General features: G+C 40.8%; 1 protein-coding gene across 3 annotated transcripts in view; it reads right to left on the reverse strand.

Annotated features, from left to right (window-relative positions):
• Nucleotides 1-1,500: 1,500 nt before the first annotated feature.
• Nucleotides 1,501-22,925, reverse strand: part of LOC125823291 (nuclear pore complex protein NUP88) — a 41,239-nt gene continuing 19,814 nt past the window's right edge. For 2 of the 3 annotated variants that reach the window (XM_049502682.1, XM_049502683.1), the window contains exons 7-9: nt 11,390-12,298; nt 3,172-3,421; nt 1,501-1,955 (exon numbers count right to left, since the gene is read on the reverse strand). In XM_049502682.1, coding sequence (XP_049358639.1) covers nt 1,690-1,955; nt 3,172-3,421; nt 11,390-12,298 — 1,425 coding nt within the window. In that variant the 3' untranslated portion in view covers nt 1,501-1,689. The remainder of the gene's footprint in view (nt 1,956-3,171; nt 3,422-11,389; nt 12,299-22,925) is intronic. The other variant, XM_049502684.1, reaches the window with a different exon arrangement.

Genomic DNA, 22,925 nt, shown 5'->3' on the forward strand with positions numbered 1-22,925 from the left:
TGCTTATTATATTCATATTTTAGTTGACTTGAAGAATAAGACGAAGGCTAGGGGTGTAAAAAATCGAACTGAAAACCGAATCAAACCGCAAATCGAGAAAAAAACCCGACTAGCGGTTGGTTTGACTTGGTTTGGTATTGAAAAAAAAACCCGACTATATTTGGGTTGGTTTGGTTTTAACTAAAAAAAGCCAACCCGACATTATATATATAATTTTAAAATTTTATTTTATACATAAAAATATTTACTTTGATATAATTTTTAAATATTTCTTATACTTTTTCATAGTTTTTATCTTTTAATATATTATTTCAAGTTTAAAACTTAGAATTCTGAATGGTTCAATAAAGATTATAGTCCAATTATAATAAAGCTTAAATCAAAATCAAATTAATACTAATGCAAAAAGAAAATCAATTCAACACTAAGAATGACAATAATATTGAATACTTGTTCTTTGGTTTTACATTGGTTTAGACAATTCAAATACATAATCTAATTTTAATTTCCTTTAATATTTAGTCATGTAACTAATACTTATTAAACTTATTTTAGCATGATTTAGTACTTTTAAATTATGATCATGTTCATTATGACTTGTTAATTTGCAATATTTGTTTTACGCGATTTCATTATTATTATTTTTTTGTTGGATATTTTAGTGTCATTACTCATATCATATTTTGTGTTATTTTCTTAAGAAACACCTTAGATAGTTGTATTTTGGTAGGATTAAAGACATATTTGAAGTACAAGTAAATTATATGTTTGTATGAATATTTTACCGGAAAAACCTGAAAATCCAAAAAACCCGAAAAAACCGAGTTATTGGTTTGGTTTGGTTTATAGATTTAAAAATCCAACACAAATGGTTTGATTTGATAATTGAAAAACCCAAACCAACCCGGTCATGTACACCCCCTAACGAAGGCTATTAAATTGTGATTGGTCTATGGGAGTGGAGTCAACAAGAGCTCGGAAGATTGTTCATTAATTTCATATTTTTTTTCCTTTTATTTTTTAATGATGATCATAAAAATGATGTTGCATTATTAACTTTTTTTTTCCGTATGTTCTTTCTATATTTCCTCTTTATTTTATATTTTATATGAATTTCTGATTGTCATAAATCTTCAAAATATCAAAGTCATATTTAGTTGAAAGTTTACTCACTAATGACATACTTATAGATAGATAGAGATAGGGAGAAAGAGAGGGTTTAAAAATTGTTATCTTATTATCTTTTAGACAAATTCACTATAGTTTGTGCATGGACAAATATATCAAAAATGTATAAATATAACGGTTTTCTATTAGTATTTTTTCTGCAAAACTTGCTTTTAGTGTGGTTGATGATTACAGACCAGTTCATGGAGGTTTTTTTAGTTCAAATTCAAAACTGCATAAAATGTATGAAAAATCAACCTAAAACGGTGTGCTTAGGTTTAAATAAAAAACGAATAATCTGGGGGAAATTAATAAAAGGCCTAAAGCTACTTTCAATGCTCATGTCATTGATGTCTGCATATACAAATTGCTTTTGCACCAGTAACCTACTTCGACTCGTAATTTCAGTTAAGAGAATGATATAATTTTGGCAATAACACACTTACTAGTCACAAAGGCAATCAAGTTGGGTATCAACAACTTTTGACTTGTGCATCACAAGCAAATATCAACATACGATCATCAAGTGCCTATTTCACGGCCTTTCAGCGCCGATTCAACTACTTTAACCTTCTTTGCATTTTCACTGTTCACGACTGACAGCTTTTCAAGTGATGCTTTAAGCAGTGACATTTCATTTTCTTCGACATGCCTTGTTCTCCTCACTGATACTTGTCGCTCTTCATTTGATCGGTTGGCCTGTAGAGAATGTGTGTATCTTTTCAACCTGGCATTTACTGCTTCAATAGAAGAGCGTAGAGCATCCAACTCCACTCCCCTAAATCTGTCTGTGTTATGTAAAAACATAATGTTCAGTTCCATACGCAAAGATTAAAGCCAGAAGAAAAATTAATACTCAATACATACTTTTCCACCCAAGCTTACACCTTTTTCCTGTTTAAACCCTAAAAGAATAAGATTCCTTTTACTATCCTAATAAACAAAATTATGTAGCTAACACCCCCGTCAGACCACTTTATCTCAGGATGAGTATTACACGTCACTCATACAGTGAGACACTATTTGACCATCATTACGGACCACCCGCCCCATTTGTTTCAACATAAGAACACTCGCTTCCTTTCAGACTCCACCCACAAGAAAAAGAAAAACACCAGTCGCAATCTGTCTGTACACCCTCAATTCTAGCAAAAAATCCCATTCAGCCATTAAAAAAATCTATACAGCTCCTCACACGACCACCGATTTTCAACTTTAACCACCCCCCTTAATCCACCCCCATCCCCCACAAACTCAATGTTCTCTTTACTCAACTCACATTTTCTCTCTCTACCCACCAATCTGGCATCAGCTCGACACAAAAGAAAAAAGACATGACCACCATAAATGCCGCCAAACATCTCTGACCCCAGTAACTCCACTAGACTGGTTTGAGGTGGGATTGTTGAGGTCTTGAAAGCAGTGTGGTGGTCGAGAACAAAGGGTGTTGCCAGTGGTGGCGGTGGTGGTTTTGATGGAGGTGGAGAAGGAGGAGGTGCTGGGAATGAAAAACTCAAAAAAGGAGAGAAAAATCATAGAATAAAAAAGATAAAGACTGTTGGATCATTTGAATTGATCTGGACAGTTGATTCTGCCTCAGTTTATTTTTTAAAATTTGAGGCTCTTAACACGATCAAAGAGTTGGAAACATACGTCTCTCATGTTTCCAAATCGTTGGGTATTAGCTAAGGAATTTTCAAATTAAGGTGGGTAAAGGGAACCCCCACCCTGAAGCCCCTCGTAAGGTGTGTAAACAAGAAATTTGGTGGAACTATCAGAGACATACAAATAACTCATTGGCCATTGTTAGGGCTTACAGGCCAGTCTCCATTAGGGGTTGGTTCTAGAGCATCCAGAGAGGTGGTGAAAATAGTCTGTTGGAAAAATGCAAAAGACTAGACATATGTACGTGCATTATATCAGTTTCTACACCATGATGAGCTAGCGTTCACAACAAACCAAAATAAAACTACATCAAACATTGGCATTCGATGAGCATATTACCAAGTTCAGACTTAAACTCGCGTTCAGCTTTAGATAGAGATCTCTTATGTGCTGCCGGCAGGTGTCTCAGGCTTTGCAAGCACTCTTCTAGCTCACCGTGAAACTGAACTGCATGCTCAACACGATCCTCGATGTTTTCCTGTTTCCTTTCAACTTCCAAAATCTTTTGCTGTGCTTTACATAATCGAGAATGCTGATCATCGAGGATCTTTTTTACATGAGGTGCATGATGTTGAAGCTCAAAGTACACCTGATAACAGAACAAAAGTACCGTTAGTTATAACATGAAGAGACCGCTGTACTGTCAAAAGAACTGATAAAAGAAAGAAAAATAAAGATTTTCTTTTGATTCTGACCCAAGTGAGAAATGAGGAGGAAGAGGGCATAGAACCAAAGGATTAAATTCTTCTTCCGTCCAAAGCAATGCACAGTTGAAATTTGAAATACATCCTCAGATGATAGGGGAACTAACAACACCATCATTACAAGAAAACTGCTAACAATTTATATAAAAATGGCTTCCACTCAATCTTTTTTAATAATTAAATTGCATATTATGAAATGGAGGGGTGGGAACTCCATTTACAAGGCATATAGAAATATCTATGCAACATGCTCCACAGAAATGAAGTAGCATCCAACAGATGCATCTGATCATCTACGTAAAGAACCCCATCCAGGCCACAAGATGGTCTGCTTGTGTCATTTAGGAACAGAAGACTATTTGCAGAATAATGTTTTAAATCAATCAAATTGCGCAACTGAATTCCATTGAATCAATAACCAGAAGTAGAAGAAATTGAAAATCTGCAGAAGATGTGAGGTAAATAAGTGGGTGGCTCTATTGTGATCTGGTCCATTACTCATCTTTCCAGCTCATCAGTGCTATTTCCGTCATTATGTTAAGAACTGTTAGAATAGGAATAGGAATAGGAATAGGAATCCTTGTTGGAAAAGGATTCTAATGTAGTGTCTATAAATAGGGTCTTTATGTAACAATTTAGATACACAATTCAATAATATTCTACTCTATATTTCTCATATGATATCAGAGCATTGGTGAGAAACTTCAAGTCACCATGTCAAATTTTGGTGACAGTTAGGGCTGATCTGTGTCATCTTTCATTCTGAAGGTATTGTCCGAAAGCCAACACCATCAAGAGGCTCGGGAATCTCAGGTGACCAAACCCCAGCCGGAACCACCGGAAAACAACCCCTCACGCACTCTCACATGCCGTTCGAAAGTGGAAGTTTTACGGCGATATCTGGATCACGCGCCGGCGCGTGAGGGCTGCTCCGGTCATTATTTTTGAACTATTTTTTTTTCTGTTGGGATGGTCCAGTATTTCTGATCCATACCCATCCAGTTTTCTCCAGATCCGATCGCTGGAATTAGGATTCCGGCAATTTCCAAGCAGTTTCCGGCAAGTTCCCGGCAAAATCAGAATTTCCAGGCAGTTTCCAAGCACTTTAGGCAGATTCCGGCAATTTCCAGAGGTTTCTTACTATTTTCGAGTTAAATTTTGAAAAAATGTCTTTGGTTGTGATGTTTTTGGCACCAAAAATACGGGGATTGGAAGTTCAAGCCCTATAGTCACTTCAGAACCATTAATAGGAAGTTCAAACTATTTAGCTTAGGCTTCCTCAGTTGAGTTGTGGTGCAAGGGTCAAGGTGTTCAAGATCACTTAACAAACAATGTTTTTGTGGTAGATGAAAAGACAGTCTAGTGATGAGGATGCAAAAGCCAAAGCACAATGGGAGAAAGTGGATGCTCAATTATGTAGTCTCCTATGGCGCTCTATTGATTCAAAGTTGATGACCTTGTTTTGCCCATTCCAGACATGTTATTTAGTTTGGAAAAAAGCACGTGCTTTATACACTAATGACATATCTCGATTCTATGATGTGATATCTCGGATAACCAACTTAAAGAAACAAGAATCCAACATGTCTACTTACTTGGGACAGTTATAGGCAGTGATGGAGGAATTTGAAACCTTGATGCCAGTCACTACAAACGTGGAAAAGCAACAAGAGCATAGATAGACATTATTTCTAGTTCTCACACTAGTTGGACTTCCTACTGAACATAATTATGTGCGTGACCAGATTCTAGCCAGTCCTACGGTTCCTACAATTGATGAATTATTCTCTCGTCTACTTCATCTTGTTGTGCCTCCTAGTCACAAAGTAGTTTCATCACCCATTGTTGACTCATCTATTCTCGCATCTCAAACTATAGAAAAACAAACATATAAGTCTATGGACAATTGGCAAGGAGGACGTTTTGGGAAACCTCGATCCAAGTATAGTTATTGTCATAAAATTGGACACACTCGTGACATATGTTATACTTTGCATGGTCCACCACCCAGCTATGATCCTATTGCTCTAAAGGAATATAATGAATTCCTTCGAAATATCTCCACAAGTACTGTATGTTGCTCAGCCTCAGCCTGATCAACCATCCAATAATGCTCTTACCACTCAGACAGAATATGATGAGTTCCTTCAGTATCGAGCAAGTCAGAAAACACCTCCGCAAGTAGCTTCGGTTGCTCAACCTAATGTTTCTGTTGTGGGTAATTCTTTTGCTTGTGTTTCACAATCTAGTACGCTTGGATCATGGGTAATGGACTCAGGCGCTTCTAATCATATTTCTGGAAACAAATCACTTTGGTCTGGTATTGTTTATTCACAATCTCTTCCTCCTATCGCTTTAGCCAATGGGATCCAAACAAAACCAAAAAGGGTTGGAAAAGCCAAACCCCTATCTTCTGTCACTCTAGATTTTGTTCTTTATGCCCCTAGTTCTCCCTTTTAATCTGGCATCTATTAGACGTTTGACACATGCCCTACGTTGTAGCATAACATTTTTTGATAATTTTTTCTCATGCAGGACCGCAATATGGGACAAATGATTGGCACAGGACATGAATCACAAGGCCTTTACTATCTCACCTCTTCAAATTCCTTCATAGCATGCTCCATTACAGATCCTCCAGACCTAATCCACAAATTTTTGGGACATTCGAGTTTATCCAAGCAACAAAAGATGGTGTCTAGTTTGTCTAGTTTATCCACATTAGATTGTGAGTCGTGTCAACTTGGGAAACACACTCGTGCTGCATTTTCACGTAGTACTGAGGGTCGTTTAGAGTATATTTTTTCATTAGTTCATTATGATATTTGGGGTCCTAGTAGAGTCGGTTTAACCTTAGGATTTCGTTATTTTCTTAGTTTCATTGATGATTATTCAATATGCACTTGGGTTTTCTTAATGAAAGATCGTTCTGATTTATTTTCTATATTCAAAAGTTTCTTTGCTAAAATACAAATTAGCTAGGTGTTTCTATTCGTACTTTTCGTAGTGATAATGCCTTAGATATACTTATCTTCCCAATTCAGGAGTTTATGACTCACCGAGGCATTATTCACCGGATTACTTGTCCATACACCCCTCAACGGAACAGTGTAGCAGAGAGGAAGTATAGGCATCTCCTTACATCTTGTTATTTAATAAATAGAATGCCCTTATCCTCAATTCAGAATCAGGTTCCACACTCCATACTATTTCCTCAATCACATATCTACTCTATCCCCCCTAGTGTCTTTGGGAGCACTGTTTTATTCATAACTTAGCCCCAGGAAAAGATAAATTGGCCCCTCGTGCCCTTAAATGTGTTTTTCTTGGTTACTCTCAAGTTCAAAAAGGGTATCATTGCTATTCACATGATCTTCATCGATACCTTATGTCCGCCAATGTCACATTCTTTGAATCTAATCCTTACTGTACATCTTCTGATTATTCTTGATGTATCTAAAGTCTTACCCATACCTCAGGTTTTACCCAGTGTTTTGGATGGCGAGAGGCGACAAGGGCCTGCCTCGCCACGCGGCGAGGCGAGTGGCGAGGCGCTCGCCTTTTTGAATTGAGGCGCCAATTAATACAAAAAATGTAAATTATTTAATTGCATATATAAATATCCTAAATCTCAATAACAATAACATTCATTAGCAATGTCCCTCTTTTTGTTAGCATCTGACAACATTGAATTCACTATTATGGACAAATAAATACTATATTAATTAGTATAAAACTAAATTAAGTAGGGAAGAAATAATTATAGAAGGATTAAATTATTATTTTTTAAAATATAGGCAGATTCCAGCCCAGTGATACCACAGAAGTACAGAACCAAGCATAGTCTCAAACTCTAAATACTGAAAAACAGAGTAGTTCCACCCAAAAATAAATAAATAGAGTAGTTCCACCAAAAAAAAACTGAGTAGAGACTAGAGAGTAGAGAAGAAGAGAAGAACTAGAGATAAGATTTCGTACCTGAGAAGGAGCAGCAGTCGCGATTGCGATTCGCGAAGAAGAAGTCTCCACGAAGGAGCAACAATCGCGAAATAGGAGGAGAAGAGGAGGAGCGTCTTGTGAAGGTCAAGTTTGCAAAAATACCCAAAAAAAACCCTAATTTTGGCTTTTATTTATTAAGTCAGACCTTAAAAAACATAAAAAAATAAAAAGGCGATGCCTATTGCATTGCCACACCACGTCATCTTACGCCTTTCTATCGCCATGGCACGTCTTTTTGAAGTCGCCTCGCCTTGCCGGAAAAAGGCGATGACCCCTCGCCGCCTCGCCTCGCCTTGTTGCCAAAGGCGAAAGGCGAAAGGCGAAAGGCGAGCGCCTTTCATAACGCTGGTTTTACCTGTACCGACTTTTGAGAAATCTACGATTACTTCTACATCTCCCATTGTAGTGCCATCTCTCCTAACTTATCATCGTTGTCCGCGTCCAACACCAGTCCCAGATGATTCATGTCATGCATCGGACCCTGCTCCTACTGCGGACTTTCCTCCTCCGAGCCAACCGCTTGAACTTCAAAAAGGTATACAATCCACTCGAAATGCTAACCCACATTATACTTTCTTGAGTTATCATCGTCTATCATCACCCCATTATGCCTTTGTATCGTCTGTCCTTTATTTCTATTCCTAAGACTACATGTGAAGCATTTTCTCATTCTGGATGGAGGCAAGCTATGGTTGATGAGATGTCTGCTTTGCATAAGAGTGGTACTTGGGAGCTGCTCTCTTTTCCTGTAGGTAAATCTACTATTGGTTGCCATTGGGTTTATGCAGTCGAAATTGGTCCAGCTGGTCAAGTTGATCGACTTAAAGCTCATCTTGTTGCTAAAGGGTATACTCAGATATTTGGGCTAGATTACAGTTACATTTTTGCTCGTGTGGCTAAAATAGCATATGTCTGTCTTTTTCTATCTATGGTTGTCTTCGGCATTGGCCTCTTTAGCAGTTGGACATTAAGAATGTTTTTCTGCATTGTGATCTTGAGGAAGAAGTCTATATAGAGCAACCACCTAGTTTTGTATGTCGATTGCGTAGGTCCCTCTATGGTCTAAAATAGTCTCCTCGGGCCTGGTTTGGAAAGTTCAGCACAGTAATTAAGCAGTTTGGCATGACTCGAAGTGGAGCTGATCACTTTGTGTTCTATTGGCATTCTGCACCAAATCTGTGTATCTATTTGGTTGTTTACGTTAATGATATTGTTATCACTGTAATGATCAAGACGGTATCACCAATTTGAAGCAACATCTCTTTAAGCATTTCCAAACTAAAGACCTTGGCAGATTGAAGTATTTTCTAGATATTGAGGTTGTTCAGTCTAGATTAGGTATTGTTATTTCTTAACGCAAGTATGCCCTAAACACTCTTGAGGAGACAGGAATGATGGGATGTAGACCTATTGACACTCCTATGGATCCGAATGTTAAACTCCTTCCCGGACGGAGGAGCCACTTGGTAATCCTAAAAGGTATAGACGGCTAGTTGGAAAGTTGAATTATCTCACAGTGACTAGACCTAGACCTGACATCTCTTTTCCTGTGAGTGTTGTAAGTCAGTTTATGACTTTCCCTTATGATAGTCATTGGGATGCAGTTGTTCGTATTCTGCGATATATAAAGTTAGCTCATGGTAAAGGACTAACTTCGAGGATCAAGGCCATGAGCATATCACTGGATATAAAAACGTTGATTGGGCAGGATCACCCTAATATAGACGTTCGACATTCAGATATTGTGTTTTAGTAGGAGGTAATTTGGTGTCATGGAAGAGTAAGAAACAGAGTGTGGTTGCTCGATCTAGGGCAGAATCAGAATATCCAGCAATGGCTGCTGCAACTTGTGAGCTAGTTTGGATCAAACAGTTGTTGAGAGACCTAAATTTTGGCGAAATCGATCAGATGGAACTTGTGTGTGATAATCAAGCTGCCCTTCATATCTCATCAAATCATGTGTTTCATGAAAGGACTAAGCATATTGAGATTGACTGTCACTTTGTCAGAGAAAAGATACTCCCAGGAGATATTGTTACAAAATTTGTGAAGTCAAATGATCAACTTGTAGTTATCTTCACCAAGTCTTTCACCGGTCCTCGTATTAGTAACATTTGTAACAAGCTAGGTACATATGATTTGTATGCACCAGCTTGATGGGGAGTGTTAGAATAGGAATAGGAATCTTAGTTGGAAAAGGATTCTAATGTAGTGTCTACAAATAGGGTCTTTATGTAACAATTTAGATACACAATTCAATAATATTCTAGTCTATATTTCTCACAGGAACAAAAAGGGGTTGGTCCATCTCTGCTTCCATTGGTATGAAATTTAAGAGTTAGCAAGCATACCTTAGGTCAGCATTTTCTTAGTTCCGACAACTATATTTATTTGGGAATTCCAACTTCTCCAAAGCTGGCCATAGGACGACATCCAGAGAACAGAGTTGGGCCATTGTCTATTTCAGACAATGCTATTTCTCGCTCTCTCTTTTTTGGTATAAGGACTTTTTCTCGCTCCTATTGTGAGTCCATCCCAAATTTAAATATCGAAGCTCTAATTTCCTACCTCTATGTTAATGGTCAGCGGGATCCCTTTCTCGATTTTCTTTCTCTATTTCTTGCCTATCTGAAAGGGCAGTTCTGGAATATCCAAACTCAGAAATCCCTTTTTTTCAAAAGGTGTGGAAAGCATTTTTATCCTTCAGTGATGCGGAAAAGGCCACCAATCTGATAGACATGTTTTGGTGTAGCTCTGTTCCAACTGTATGTGATAGTCGGATACTACTGCTTGAGAGAAAGCCTCTTCCTGTTTATGAATCACTCTCCCATCATAATCCTCTCAACCAACACCTTCAGAAGCTAGTTTTAAGACATTGCGGATCCACTCTAGATTTTGTCTATCAATCATCATCCTACTCATAAATTATCTTTGCCACTCCAAGTGAGTTTGAACCATGACAGCTTTCCCGTGGTCTATTGTTTGGGAAGTCTTCAATCCAGCAACAAAGGTGGTTTTCCTTTGCTTTATTACCTTTAGAGTATTATTCCAGTCTCATCTTCACATACCAAGTTTATGTTACTACGATCGAATTGAGTTGACAAAAGTTGCTAAAAAGGATGTTAAAAGGTGTGGATTGACGTGAGGTGGTGGATTTAAAGATGTTTTTTGGGACTAAAGTTGGTTGGAAACGGTGTACTGCCAGAAATCTAGAGAGGAATTTCTTTCTCTACTCTTCCCGTAACTGAAAAAAATATAGCATGATGAACATTCTAGAACTACGAAATACATGGTAGATATGGCAGTTCAACTACAAAAAGCCACTCCAATGTATGAAAAGAAATGGATAATTTTAGAGAAATTTTGGACCAGACATGTTACAGGAGGTACATGGTTAAACAATTTTAAAAATGATAGAAAGCATTACTCCCTCTGTCAATTTATGTGACTTAATTTCCTTTTTAGTTGATCCCAAAAAGAATGACACATTTCTATATTAAGTTATAATTTAACTTTAAAATGTCTATTTTACCCTTAATGAAATGATTTTTAGCCACATAAATTTCTATCATTCATTTTAGACCACAAGTTTTAAAAGTCTTTGTTTCTTTCTTAAACTCCGTGCGAAGTCAAACTACCTCATATAAAATGGGACGGAGGGAGTATGTCATAAAAGAATATTGCCACCAAAACTTTCACTAGCAGATAAAATAAGGCACACCCCTTGTCCCCTCCGAGGGGGATTTATGAAGACTTATAGATTATAAGACTATATCTAACAAAAAAAAGAGAGCCCAACAGGAAAAAGTCACATCTCAAATCAGAATTATAGCGTACGAACAGCAGAATGTTACCTTGTGGGCATATTCCACATAGTTTTCATGAAAAAGCTTGAAATATTGATGAAGGGTTGATCGGCCTTCAATTGAATCCGCAGCAACTGAGCGCAAATGAGGTGATGAAGGGGGCAAAAGAACTACCCCGGGTCCAGTAAGGAGCTCTTTGCTTATGATAGTAGAATCTGTATCTTTTGGCACTTCTGCACCTATGAGTTTGTTAACCTTATCAATAATTGGGGGAAGAAGTGTATTCCAAGTCTCCATCTCAACCACTATACACTCATTAGAAGGGGTAAGACCCACAATCCATGAATCTCCAAAAGAATCTGATAGAGCCAAGAAACCAGAAAGTGGGATGGCTGAGGATGCTTCTCCTTGGAAAGTGCTAAGAACAGGATGCACAGAGGGACTTCTCATCATGTCTTCTTTGCCACGAGTCTGATTAGTGAAAGGCAAAAAGTGCAACACTACTGAATCAACTCCTCCTTCATGAAGGCAATATATTCTTTCTGAAATAATGGGATCAACAAACATTGATAAAACAGAACTGCTTCTTCTGGGCAGAGCTAAATCTACAATAGCCAACCTCAAAAGAGGAGGTGGATGCCCCAACCATAAAGTATGATCTGGTGGCAGATCAAGCTTCAAAATGGAGGTGTCACTTGACAATGACTCACAAATCATTGCAAGGCCAACTATACTATCAGTTGAATCCAGACATACCCGAGGTGGACTACCAACCTTCCAGACAGGCTGTACTTCATCAGCTAAAGCATCTATCTGCAACTGCCCCCTACTCCAAGCAGTTACTAGGATAGAATCTTTGCTAACTAAATCATAAAGAAAACTGACAGCACGCCCTTCACAAACTGGAGGATGAACTGAGTCATCTTCAACACCATGACTTACTTTACGTAAAGGTCCCTGCAAGTGAAGCCAGTGTTACAACATAAGGTGTCACATAGTTGGAAAGAGAATCAAGCAAGCTATCTCTTCTGGAAAACAGCTCCATAATATAACCAAAACATAAACCAGCACACAAAAGTGTTTTGTAATGACTGAAAATAACCTTGTTTCCTTCATAAAGAGAAACAACAATAGCAGTGCAGTGTAAAATTGCAATTTCACGTACACTTTCTCCCTTCAAGAAAAGGAGAATGCAGTGCTCATCTAATCAAGCTTATAGTGGTATTTGTTACAGCATAAAAAGGATAAGAAAGAGAACTGGAATGAGGCCCCTCTGCACACAGAAATGGAAGGATTTCTTTCTGAGTAGATGCATGGAAGAGAAAATAGAGTTATTTCTGTTGAAATAAGTCTCAATTGGTTTCACCATGTTTTCCACCACAACTTGTAGTCTAAAGTTTCTAAAACTTGTCCAGTCTGGACTCCTTCACCAATACACTAGTAACTAAGACAGAATAAGAGTATCTCATCCAACAAGACAAGGTGTTAGTCAAAAAATTCAATGCACTAGGTAATAAGGACAGACGGGAAAGACTTTCTACTGTATCTTGCTTCTTTCTAGCGCGATCCAGTCGGAAACCAATGCCAATATATTTTTCTCCCGTGTATGTTCAACTGAAGGGTAGACAACTATTTTGTCCTCTTCTCCTACATGCATCAATATCAATAAATCTTCTATTTGTTAACAATATTACAACTTGTAACATTTAATACTGCCATGTTACTGTCATTGTTTATCCCAATTTAAAAAAGGAGGCAGGCACATAGAAGCCTTCTTCCTTCATATTCTGAAACTCAAATTAATGTTGGTTTGTGAAGAAGTTCAAGGTAAATGGTGCCCGATGAAGTCCATCTAGTGACTGCTATATCTAACATGCATGGTAAACACAACAATAATATTGAAAAAAATAGTTTTGATTGTGTTAATTAATTAGCACAACTTTAGGGAACTTTATTTTTCCTTTTCCTAGCGTAATTACAGGAATATAATATTTTCTTTTATTGAATTTGACTTCTTTCCTTAATTAGTTAGGATTCATTTACATAAATACCCTTCTCATACAATGATATGATGGACTGAAATACAAAGAAGACTCAAATTCAACATGATATCAGAGTCCTTGCTGCCTTTCGAGGTGAGTTTTTCTCCCTCCCAGCAAAAAACAAAAACAAAAACAAAAAAAAGGGAGGGGGGGTCACCAATGGCTACTCCCGAATGTTTTAGAGATTATCTTACTTCTTGTTAATTTCAAGCCTACCCACCAAGTTTCAGATTTTTCTGATAACCAGAGTTAGGGTCCCATCAAAGCAGAGCTGGTTTTCTGACGAGACTGATCTATCCAACGATTTTCTTTGGTTTTTCTTCTTCTGTGGGGGACACAAGGCAATAGATAATAATTCTCTTACAAAAACCAATGTTATATTAAATTTAGAAAATTGCTTTGGTTATATTAATGGAGAGCAGAACCAACCTACTGCATTTGATAATGGTCTATGGGATTCCGATAATTCACTTGTTAGGACATAACTTTCAAATGCTATGCACCCACAAATCTCTAAGCAATATTCATTGGGATAGGGAGTAATAGATTTTTAGGAAATTACGGTATATGAAGAATGATTGGTAATATCAGCCTATCAGGTGTACAGACAACCGAATCTGTTCCAAAGGCAGTGGTTAGAGAGCCATTGGCTATTCCGACATAAATCCCTTTGGAACTAGAAGAGTAGTTTTGTAAGCCTTTAGAAGAGCCTGTCATGTGTCAATACGCACCAAACTCAACGATTAAAGAAATGAGGTGAGCAGTACAGACAACTAGTTACATATATTAGATGTGGCAAACTTTCGAATACTATGCACCCCCAAATCTCTAAGCAATTTATGCAGCACACTTTTGATACTTGCTTTCAGTCATTTCATAAGATGATTTGTAGTTAATTTGAGGCTAAGATAAAAATCTTGCAAACTGACAATGGCATAGAATACATGGCAAATTGGTGCTTATTTAGAGTTTAATGGGATAATCCATCAAACTTTGTCCCTACGCTAGTGCACAAAATATGACTGAGGAAAATTAGGCATGTGTTAGAAGTGACAAGATCTCTTATGTTTACCATGACTCTACCAAAAAACCTACTAGGGGATGTCCTTCAAGTTGTTGCCTATCTTATCAACAGAATGCAACTTAATACCCTTAGGGGTCGTTCGGTAGGGAGTATTAGGAGATATAGTCTATGTATTATGTATGGTATTATTTAGTACTATGTTTGGTAGGAATTTTGGGCCTATGTATAACTAATCCATGCACCCTACATGGTATTATAGGATGTATTACTAATACCTTCCATTTGGTGGTATTAGTAATACATAGGATTTAATACCAAAGTATCCCTCAAATCATTTTGTTTATTTTCTTGATTTTATATTTTATGTTTGTACTACTAAATTTATTTAAATAAATTATCTTGCAAATTTCATTATTTAGAGAGAGTTGTTTGTTGCTAAATAAATCCAATATGAATCAATATAATATTTGAATTATGAGTTATTTAACATTTACTAAAAAAAAAAGGAAAATATATCACCACATGACGTTTGTGATCGTAATTGAATGTATTCTTTATATATATATGTGTGTGTGTGTGTGTGTGTGTGGTTTTCTAATTATTTGTATTTTGAACAATTTATAAAATTGCATACATATTAAAACTACAACTTGCAATTTTTATGTGTAAATGTAGATGGTTCAATTTCACTATTGTTTACCGTCTTTTTTAAGCCTGCTCGGGTTCTCAAAGTTAATTGGAGGAAGAGAAGTATATTCCCAGTCAAGAAGGGTGCAGCAGATTGAAGTTCTTGCAAATATTTTGAAGTGCAAAGTAGAAGATTTGCCAACAATCTATTCAGGCATGCCCTGGGGATCCAAACACAAAGAAATAAAAATCTGGGATGGCATAATTGAGAAGTCTGAGAAAAAACAGGCCATATGGAAATGGAAATCTCAATTTCTCTCTCTAAGAGGAAGAGTCATTCTGATTAACTCAGTACTAGATTCTATGCCAACTTATGTGATTTCTTTGTTCTCTATAGCTGGAAAGGTGGTCAAAGTACTGGATGCCTTGAGAAGGGGTTTAACTTGGTAAAATGGATTGTAGTTCAGCAAAGCAGAAAAATGGAGGCTTGGGAGTGAGACTCTTAAAACTGCAGAACAAGAGTCTGCTATCAAGATAGGTCTAGAGGTATGATCAGGAAGACCAGTGTCACGGACTTAGAGTATTGGCTAAAGTTCCGTGCGGCCCTTGACAATTTACTCACTACTCTTTCAAGATCTTGTAAACTCAAGGAAGCCTTTAAGACTTAGATCGCTAAGAGAATGCTTAAGGAAAGACTTAGAAAGAAGAAAGAGAGAGTTTTTGGAAGAAGGCTTTTGTATTGCTTTGGAGAATGCTTTGCAAATGAGTGATGCCTTTGCAAATGAGTGGCACCTCTATTTATACTACTTCCTAAGGACTAAAGTGCAATTAATATTTACATGATAAGTCCCTAGAGTATTTACACATTGACCCCTTTTCTAGAGAATTCTACATAGCCTAGAAGTCTCCAAGGCCTTCTTGAAATTTCTAAGGCATTCTAGAGTTCTCTACTTGACTCTAGAAACCTCTACGCCTTCTTTGTTGCAAAATTTGGCTCCGATAGTGGCGGGACATGACACGCTCCCCCACCCGATGATGCGACGACCGCGGCGCATTGCTGCAGAAAATCCCGGACTTGGTCCTTAAATTGCCACAAGTCTTCATATCTCTCCCATGTGGCCTCCTCCGGAGATTGTCCCTTCCAATGTACAAGGAACATGGCGCTGGCTTGCTGTCCCCGCTTTCGTTTGGCTTGATAGTCTATGATAGCTTCAATCTCCCAGTCGTGCGAGGCAGTGACAGTAATGGGGGCCCGGCGGGGTTGGTTCCGGCTAGGGTCTTCCTTGTCCTCATGGTAAGGCTTGAGGACGCTTGCATGAAACACCGGGTGGATTTTGAAGTGTGGAGGTAACTCCACCTTGTATGAGATCTTGCCTACCTTGGCAATGATCCTGAACGGCCCCTCATATTTTCGCACTAAGTTTTGATGGACGCCCCTTAGTGCCTTGAACTGTCTTGGATTGAATTTCACTAAGACCATGTCGCCTTCCTTATAGTCCGTGGGACGTCGTCTGCGGTCGGCAAACTTCTTCATCTTGCTTGCTGCCTTGTCCAAGTAGGACTTGGCAGTGTCAAGCTGCTCTTCCCATCCTTTGGCAAGATGGTAAGCTCCCAAACTCTTCCCTTCAAAAACGGCTGGTAAAGAATGTGGAGTTTGGGGCTGTTGGCCCGTCGCCAGCTCGAACGGCGTGCGCCCGGTGGACTCACTCCTTTGCAAATTATATGAAAACTGCGCCATGTCTAGGAGTCTGGCCCAATCCTTCTGATGCGCACTGACATAGTGCCTTAAGTAGCACTCCAACAGGGCGTTAACACGTTCTGTCTGGCCGTCTGTCTGTGGGTGGAAACTTGTGGAGAAGTGAAGTTTAGTGCCAAGTATCTCGAACAGCTCCTTCCAAAAGTTCCCAGTAAAGCGGGGGTCTCTGTCGCTAATGATGTGTCTTGGCAACCCCCAATATTTCACTACTTTCTTGAAGAACAATCGAGCGGCCTCCTTTGCAGTGCATCCGGCTGTGGCGGGTATAAAGGTGGCATACTTCGAGAACCTGTCCACCACGACCATAATAGTTCCATACCCGTCGGACTTAGGTAGTGAAGTGATGAAGTCCATAGTTACACTCTCCCATGGACGTTCTGCTACGGGTAGTGGCTCCAATAGTCCTCCCGGATGCCTTTGTTCTACTTTGTCTTGTTGGCACACAAGACAAGTCTGCACATAGCACTCGATGTCGTCCCGCATGCGTGGCCAGAAATAGATAGCCTCGATCAGCGCCCTCGTTCTTCGCTGCCCTGGATGCCCGGCCCACGGTGTGTCGTGGCTTTCCTTGATTATTCGCCGCCTGATGGTCCCGAACTTCGGCACGTAGACCCTACGACCGGTCGTGAGCAAGAGGCCTTCCTCCACCCAAAAGCGCCTAGTCTTGCCTTGGGCGGCTAACTCCATCAGCTTCTTGGCTTCGGGGTCATGTTGCATGCCATCCCTGATTGCATCTCGAATATCACAATGGGCTGTAGTGATGGCGGCTAGTTCGGCCTTCCTGCTTAGCGCATCGGCCACAACATTGCCTCTTCCTGGTTTATACTTCAAGACGTAGTCGAACTCGGCTAGAAAGTCCTGCCATCTAGCTTGTTTTGGGGTGATCTTTTTCTGTGATTGAAAGTAGCTAGTGGCTACGTTGTCTGTCTTGACCACGAACTTGGAGCCTAACAAGTAATGTCTCCATGTGCGCAGGCAATGCACTATGGCCGTCATTTCTTTTTCCTGCACCGTATAGCGCCGCTCGGTCTCGTTCAGCTTGCGGCTTTCGAATGCTATGCGGTGTCTTTCCTGCATTAAGACTCCCCCAATGGCGAAGTCTGAGGCATCCGTGTGTACTTCGAAGGTCTTGGAGAAGTTGGGCAGCGTCAAGACCGGCTCTTCCGTTATCGCGGCCTTGAGACCTTCGAACGCTTTCTTGCACTCCGCGCTCCACACCCATGGCTTATTTTTCTTTAATAACTCAGTCAGCGGAGCGGCCTTTGCGGAGTAACCCCTTATGAACCTGCAGTAATAATTCGCAAGTCCGATCGCAGCTCGGTCACGTTGGTGGGAACCTCCCATTCTTGGATTGCCCGTACTTTGGCGTCGTCCATCCGAAGTTCACCCTGGCTGATGATATGCCCCAAGAAATGCACTTCATGTTGGGCGAACTCGCATTTCTCCCGCTTAATATAAAGCTGGTTTTCTCTTAAGACTTGGAAGACTTTCTCTAAATGCTCTACGTGCTCCTCCAAAGTGTTGTTGTAGATGACTATGTCGTCCAAGTACACTACCACGAACTGGTCTAGGTAGGGCTGAAAGATCCTTTTCATCAGCGTGCAGAATGTGGCGGGTGCGTTGGTTAGGCCAAAAGGCATCACCAACCACTCGTATGCTCCATATCTGGTTACGCACGCTGTCTTTGGCTCGTCTCCTTCTGCGATGCGTACTTGGTAATACCCTTTTCGGAGGTCCACCTTCGTGAAGTACTTGGCCTGTCCAAGTCTGTCAAATAAGTCGGCAATAAGCGGGATAGGATATTTGTTCTTAATTGTTACCTTATTAAGCGCCCGATAGTCGATGCATAAGCGCAAGGATCCGTCCTTTTCTTCTGGAATAATACCGGTGTGCCATAAGGTGCCTTAGATGGACGAATGTGATCGGCTTCGAGGAGCTCTTTCAACTATTTCCTAAGCTCCTCTAATTCGGGTGGAGCCATGCGGTAAAGTGCGTGTGCGAGTGGCTTAGCTCCAACCTCCAGCTCTATCTTGTGGTCTACCTCGCGCCTCGGAGGTAGGGTCTTCGGCAGCTCGGCCGGCATCACGTCCTTGTTTTCTTCAAGGACCTTCTCTACGATCGGTGGCAAGGATTCCTTAGCACCATTGTCTTCTTTCAAACTTGCAATGGTGGCTAAGAACGTCGGGTCTCCTTTCTTTAAGCCCTTTACAATTTGCATGGCTGACAGAAGGGCGTGTCCTTCCTTCTTTGGCACCTTGACTAGAGGTACCATGCACGACCCTTCCCGCTCCATGACCATGAGTCGTTGGAGATGGGGGTCGATCATCGTGTGGCAACGCTGGAAGAACTCTTGCCCCAGAATAATGTCAAAGATATCCAAAGGAGCGACGGTAAAGTTTGTCTTACCTTGCCAACTTCCCAACGTGATGCTCACTCCTTGGGCGATTCCGCACACGGGGGTCGGTGGTGCGTTGACCGTCTTGAGGCGGGTGTTGCTTGGAACATAGTTCAGCCCTAACCTCTCTGCCGCCGTTTTGGTCATGATGTTTGCTTCTGCCCCGGTGTCCACCATGGCCCGAGCTGTACGTCCATTGATGGAGATGTCTACATACTGCGTGCTGAAGTCTCCTGGCTTCTCCGTCTGCTTGGCTATCGCCCCGCATAGTCCAACCATGCCCAACTGCGTCGTGCCCGCGTCTTGGCCCTTGCTCCTGTGCGTCCTTTTCCTTCCGTTCGCGTAGGATGGCACCAAGGTTCTTCATCTCCGGGCACCTGGCATAGCCTTGTGGTCCACCGCATATGTAGCAACCATCTCCCTTGGTGGTCTGCGCCTTCTTCTCCATGTAGTTCTGGCGCACGAACCGTCTGCTATCTGGTTTGTGGGGGTCGTGCTGCTTGGGGTGTGCCTGCCGCTCCTTGCCTCGGCTACGGTCTCTCCCACCTTTGGCATGACTGCTCCTTGCATCCTTGCTCTTTGCCTTGTCATGCCGATCATGCTTAAAAGACTCGGCCTGTGTGATGGCTTCGTCTATGGTCTTGACCTGTCGCCGCTCCAACTCCGTCTTGGCCCAATTCTGTAACCCGTCCATGAAGTGGAACAGCATGTCTTCGTCTGTGAGGTTGGGAATCTGAAGCGTTAGAGTTGTGAACTCTTTCACGTACGCCCGAATGCTTCCTGTTTGCTTCAGCTCCCTGAACTTGCGCTTCACCTCATATATGACGTTGTTAGGGAAGAAGGCTTTCTTGAATTCTTCGCGGAATTGCTCCCACGTGTTGATGGTGCAAGTCCCCTTCCCTATCTCGGCTTCTTTGCGCCTCCACCACAGCATGGCCATCTCTGAAAGATACAGCACGGCAGTGTTGATCTTCGTCTCGTCACTCTTCACCCGGCTACACTTGAAGTAATTCTCCAAGTGCCATAAGAAGTTCTCCACCTCTTGAGCATCGCGGATGCCTTTAAACATAGGTGGCTTGGGAGCCTCGACCCTGGCCTCCCTATCACGGTCGGGTGATGCGGATCCTCCAGCTTCCATGCCTTCCTTGAGTGTCCTCATTTCGGCCTTCATGGTTTCAATGGTGTTCAATGCCTCCATGAGTCGGCACTCCAAGGAAGTGATGGCCTCCTTCATCTCGAACTCGGCCCGCTGACGTCCCTCCAACTCCTTACGGATGTTTTCGGTCTCCTCAAGGGTGAAGTCTTCAAGAGTCTTGAATTTGTCATCGGCTACATTCATGCGCCGGCCTAATATCTCCACGGCCTGCCTGGCCACTTCAACCCTTGAGACCCACTCTTCTCCTGCGGTGACGTCGATGGCCCCTTTGCCGTGTTCATCGTCACTGACCTCGGTGGTCGAGGGTGGATGAGATGTTAGCGCCTCGCTTGGTGTAGGATCCAGCAGCATTTCCTCAGGACTCTTTTGGTGCTTCTTTCCCTTTCGGGACTTCTTTCCTCCATCCGGACGGATGTTGGTGGTGCTAGCGGCGTTTACGTCCCCTTCGGTTGCCATTCCCTTAGTGCAAACCTTCGCTCTGATACCACGTTGTCACGGACTTAGAATATTGGCTAAAGTTCCGTGCGGCCCTTGGCAATTTACTCGCTACTCTTTCAAGATCTTGTAAACTCAAGGAAGCCTTTAAGACTTAGATCGCTAAGAGAATGCTTAAGGAAAGACTTAGAAAGAAGAAAGAGAGTTTTTGGAAGAAGGCTTTTGTATTGCTTTGGAGAATGCTTTACACTTGAGTGATGCCTTTGCAAATGAGTGGCACCTCTATTTATACTACTCCCTAAGGACTAAAGTGCAATTAATATTTACATGATAAGTCCCTAGAGTATTTACACATTGGCCCCTTTTCTAGAGAATTCTACATAGCCTAGAAGTCTCCAAGGCATTCTAGAGTTCTCTACTTGACTCTAGAAACCTCTACGCCTTCTTTGCTGCAAAATTTGGCTCTGATAGTGGCGGGACATGACACCAGGCTCTATGGAAGGAGGTAATTTACCACAAGTATGGGCAAGAAGGTCACTAGTGCACTAATGAAGGGAGTGATACATATGGAGATCAGGTGTGGAGGATCATCAGAAATTATTGGATGGACCTCAAGAACAACACAAAGCTTGCAATGGGCAGGTGGGACAAGATCAAGTTTTGGATAGATGATTGGTGTGGACAAGAGATCTTAAAGAACCTATTCTTTAGACTCCTCTCAATCTGTTCCAATCCTGACAAGAGAATTGAGGAGACGGTCTCCACAGGGATGGAATCTTGTCTTTAGAAGACTGCTAAATGATTGGGAAATTGCTGAGGTGGTGGAAAATTGTTGAAACAGAATGGTGGATTACCTGATACTAATCTGGAACCAGACATATTGGTATGGGGACACCACAAGGATGGGGAGTTCACTGTAAACAGATAATATATCTGAGGAGTATTAGGAAGTGCATGTAGAACTACAGGCCCATGGAAAGAAATCTGGAAGAGTGGCTCCAACCTAAGTGAAAAAGCTTCACTTGGCTGGTAGCCAGAAGAGCCTGTCTGACTCATGAGGCACTGTAGAGGAGGGGTACCAACACAGCCTCTGGGTGTTTTCTGTGCAAAGAGGCTCTGGAGACCAACAAGCACCTATTTCTCCACTGCATTGTAGACAAGGTGTTCTCTGTGCATAGAGGATCTGGAGACCAACAAGCACCTATTTCTCCACTGCAAGATACCAGCACAGGTTTGGGCTTTATTTACCAGCATAGCCAGTGTAAACTGGACTACTGAATTATGCCCAAACACTCAGGAGATTAATTAAGCTGTTGGATTAGAAAGGAGGTAGCTAGAGTCAGAAGAGGTGGGGGGGAACAGTTTCAGCATGCATCTGGTGGAATATTTGGAAAGAAAGAAATCAAATATTTTTGAGAAAATAGAGAAATCCCTCCCTTGCCTATTATCGGATTCTCAACTAGACACTTATACTTTGCGGGGGGTCCTATTACCCCCCTGAATTTTTTAAAAACTAAATATATACAACCCTAAAACTAGACAACCACATTCTCAACATGTAGTGATGCACACTTGCTGCCAGTTGTCATTTTTTATTATTTGTATTTATTTTTCTCTCTTTATCCCCTTTTTGATTAATTACAAAAAAATCTTTATTCTTTTAATCGTTCTTCTTCTTTTCCCTTTTGTTTTTCATTCCCTTCTTCCAAAGCAGTCACCCAACAACAACAACAACAACATACCCAGTGAAATCCCACTAGTGGGGTCTGGGGAGGGTAGAGTGTACGCAGACCTTACCACTACCTCGTGGAGGTAGAGAGGTTGTTCCCGGGAGACCCTCAGCTCAAGAACATCAAATCTAAGTGACAGGAGAGATATATATAAAACATAACAACCAATCCAAAAGATAGTGTATAATCAACAAAAGATACAATAACATCAAGAAAGTAATGTGAGGAGTGAAACGCAGTAAACAGCATACGGCACCTTGACGAGCTTGATTACTCATCTCTTTTGAATTTTTTTATTATGTTATTTATTTGTCTCCATGACACCAAATTTGTAATATTTTATTACGGGTTGTTGATGGTTAAATTCTTGGGTCTTCACCAAACAACAATAGAGATTGAAGATAAGATCTGATAATTGA

The sequence above is a fragment of the Solanum verrucosum genome, unplaced genomic scaffold, assembly GCF_900185275.1.
Source record: "Solanum verrucosum unplaced genomic scaffold, falcon-dt-bn FXZP01000214.1, whole genome shotgun sequence".
In the NCBI taxonomy this organism is placed as follows: Eukaryota; Viridiplantae; Streptophyta; class Magnoliopsida; order Solanales; family Solanaceae; genus Solanum; species Solanum verrucosum.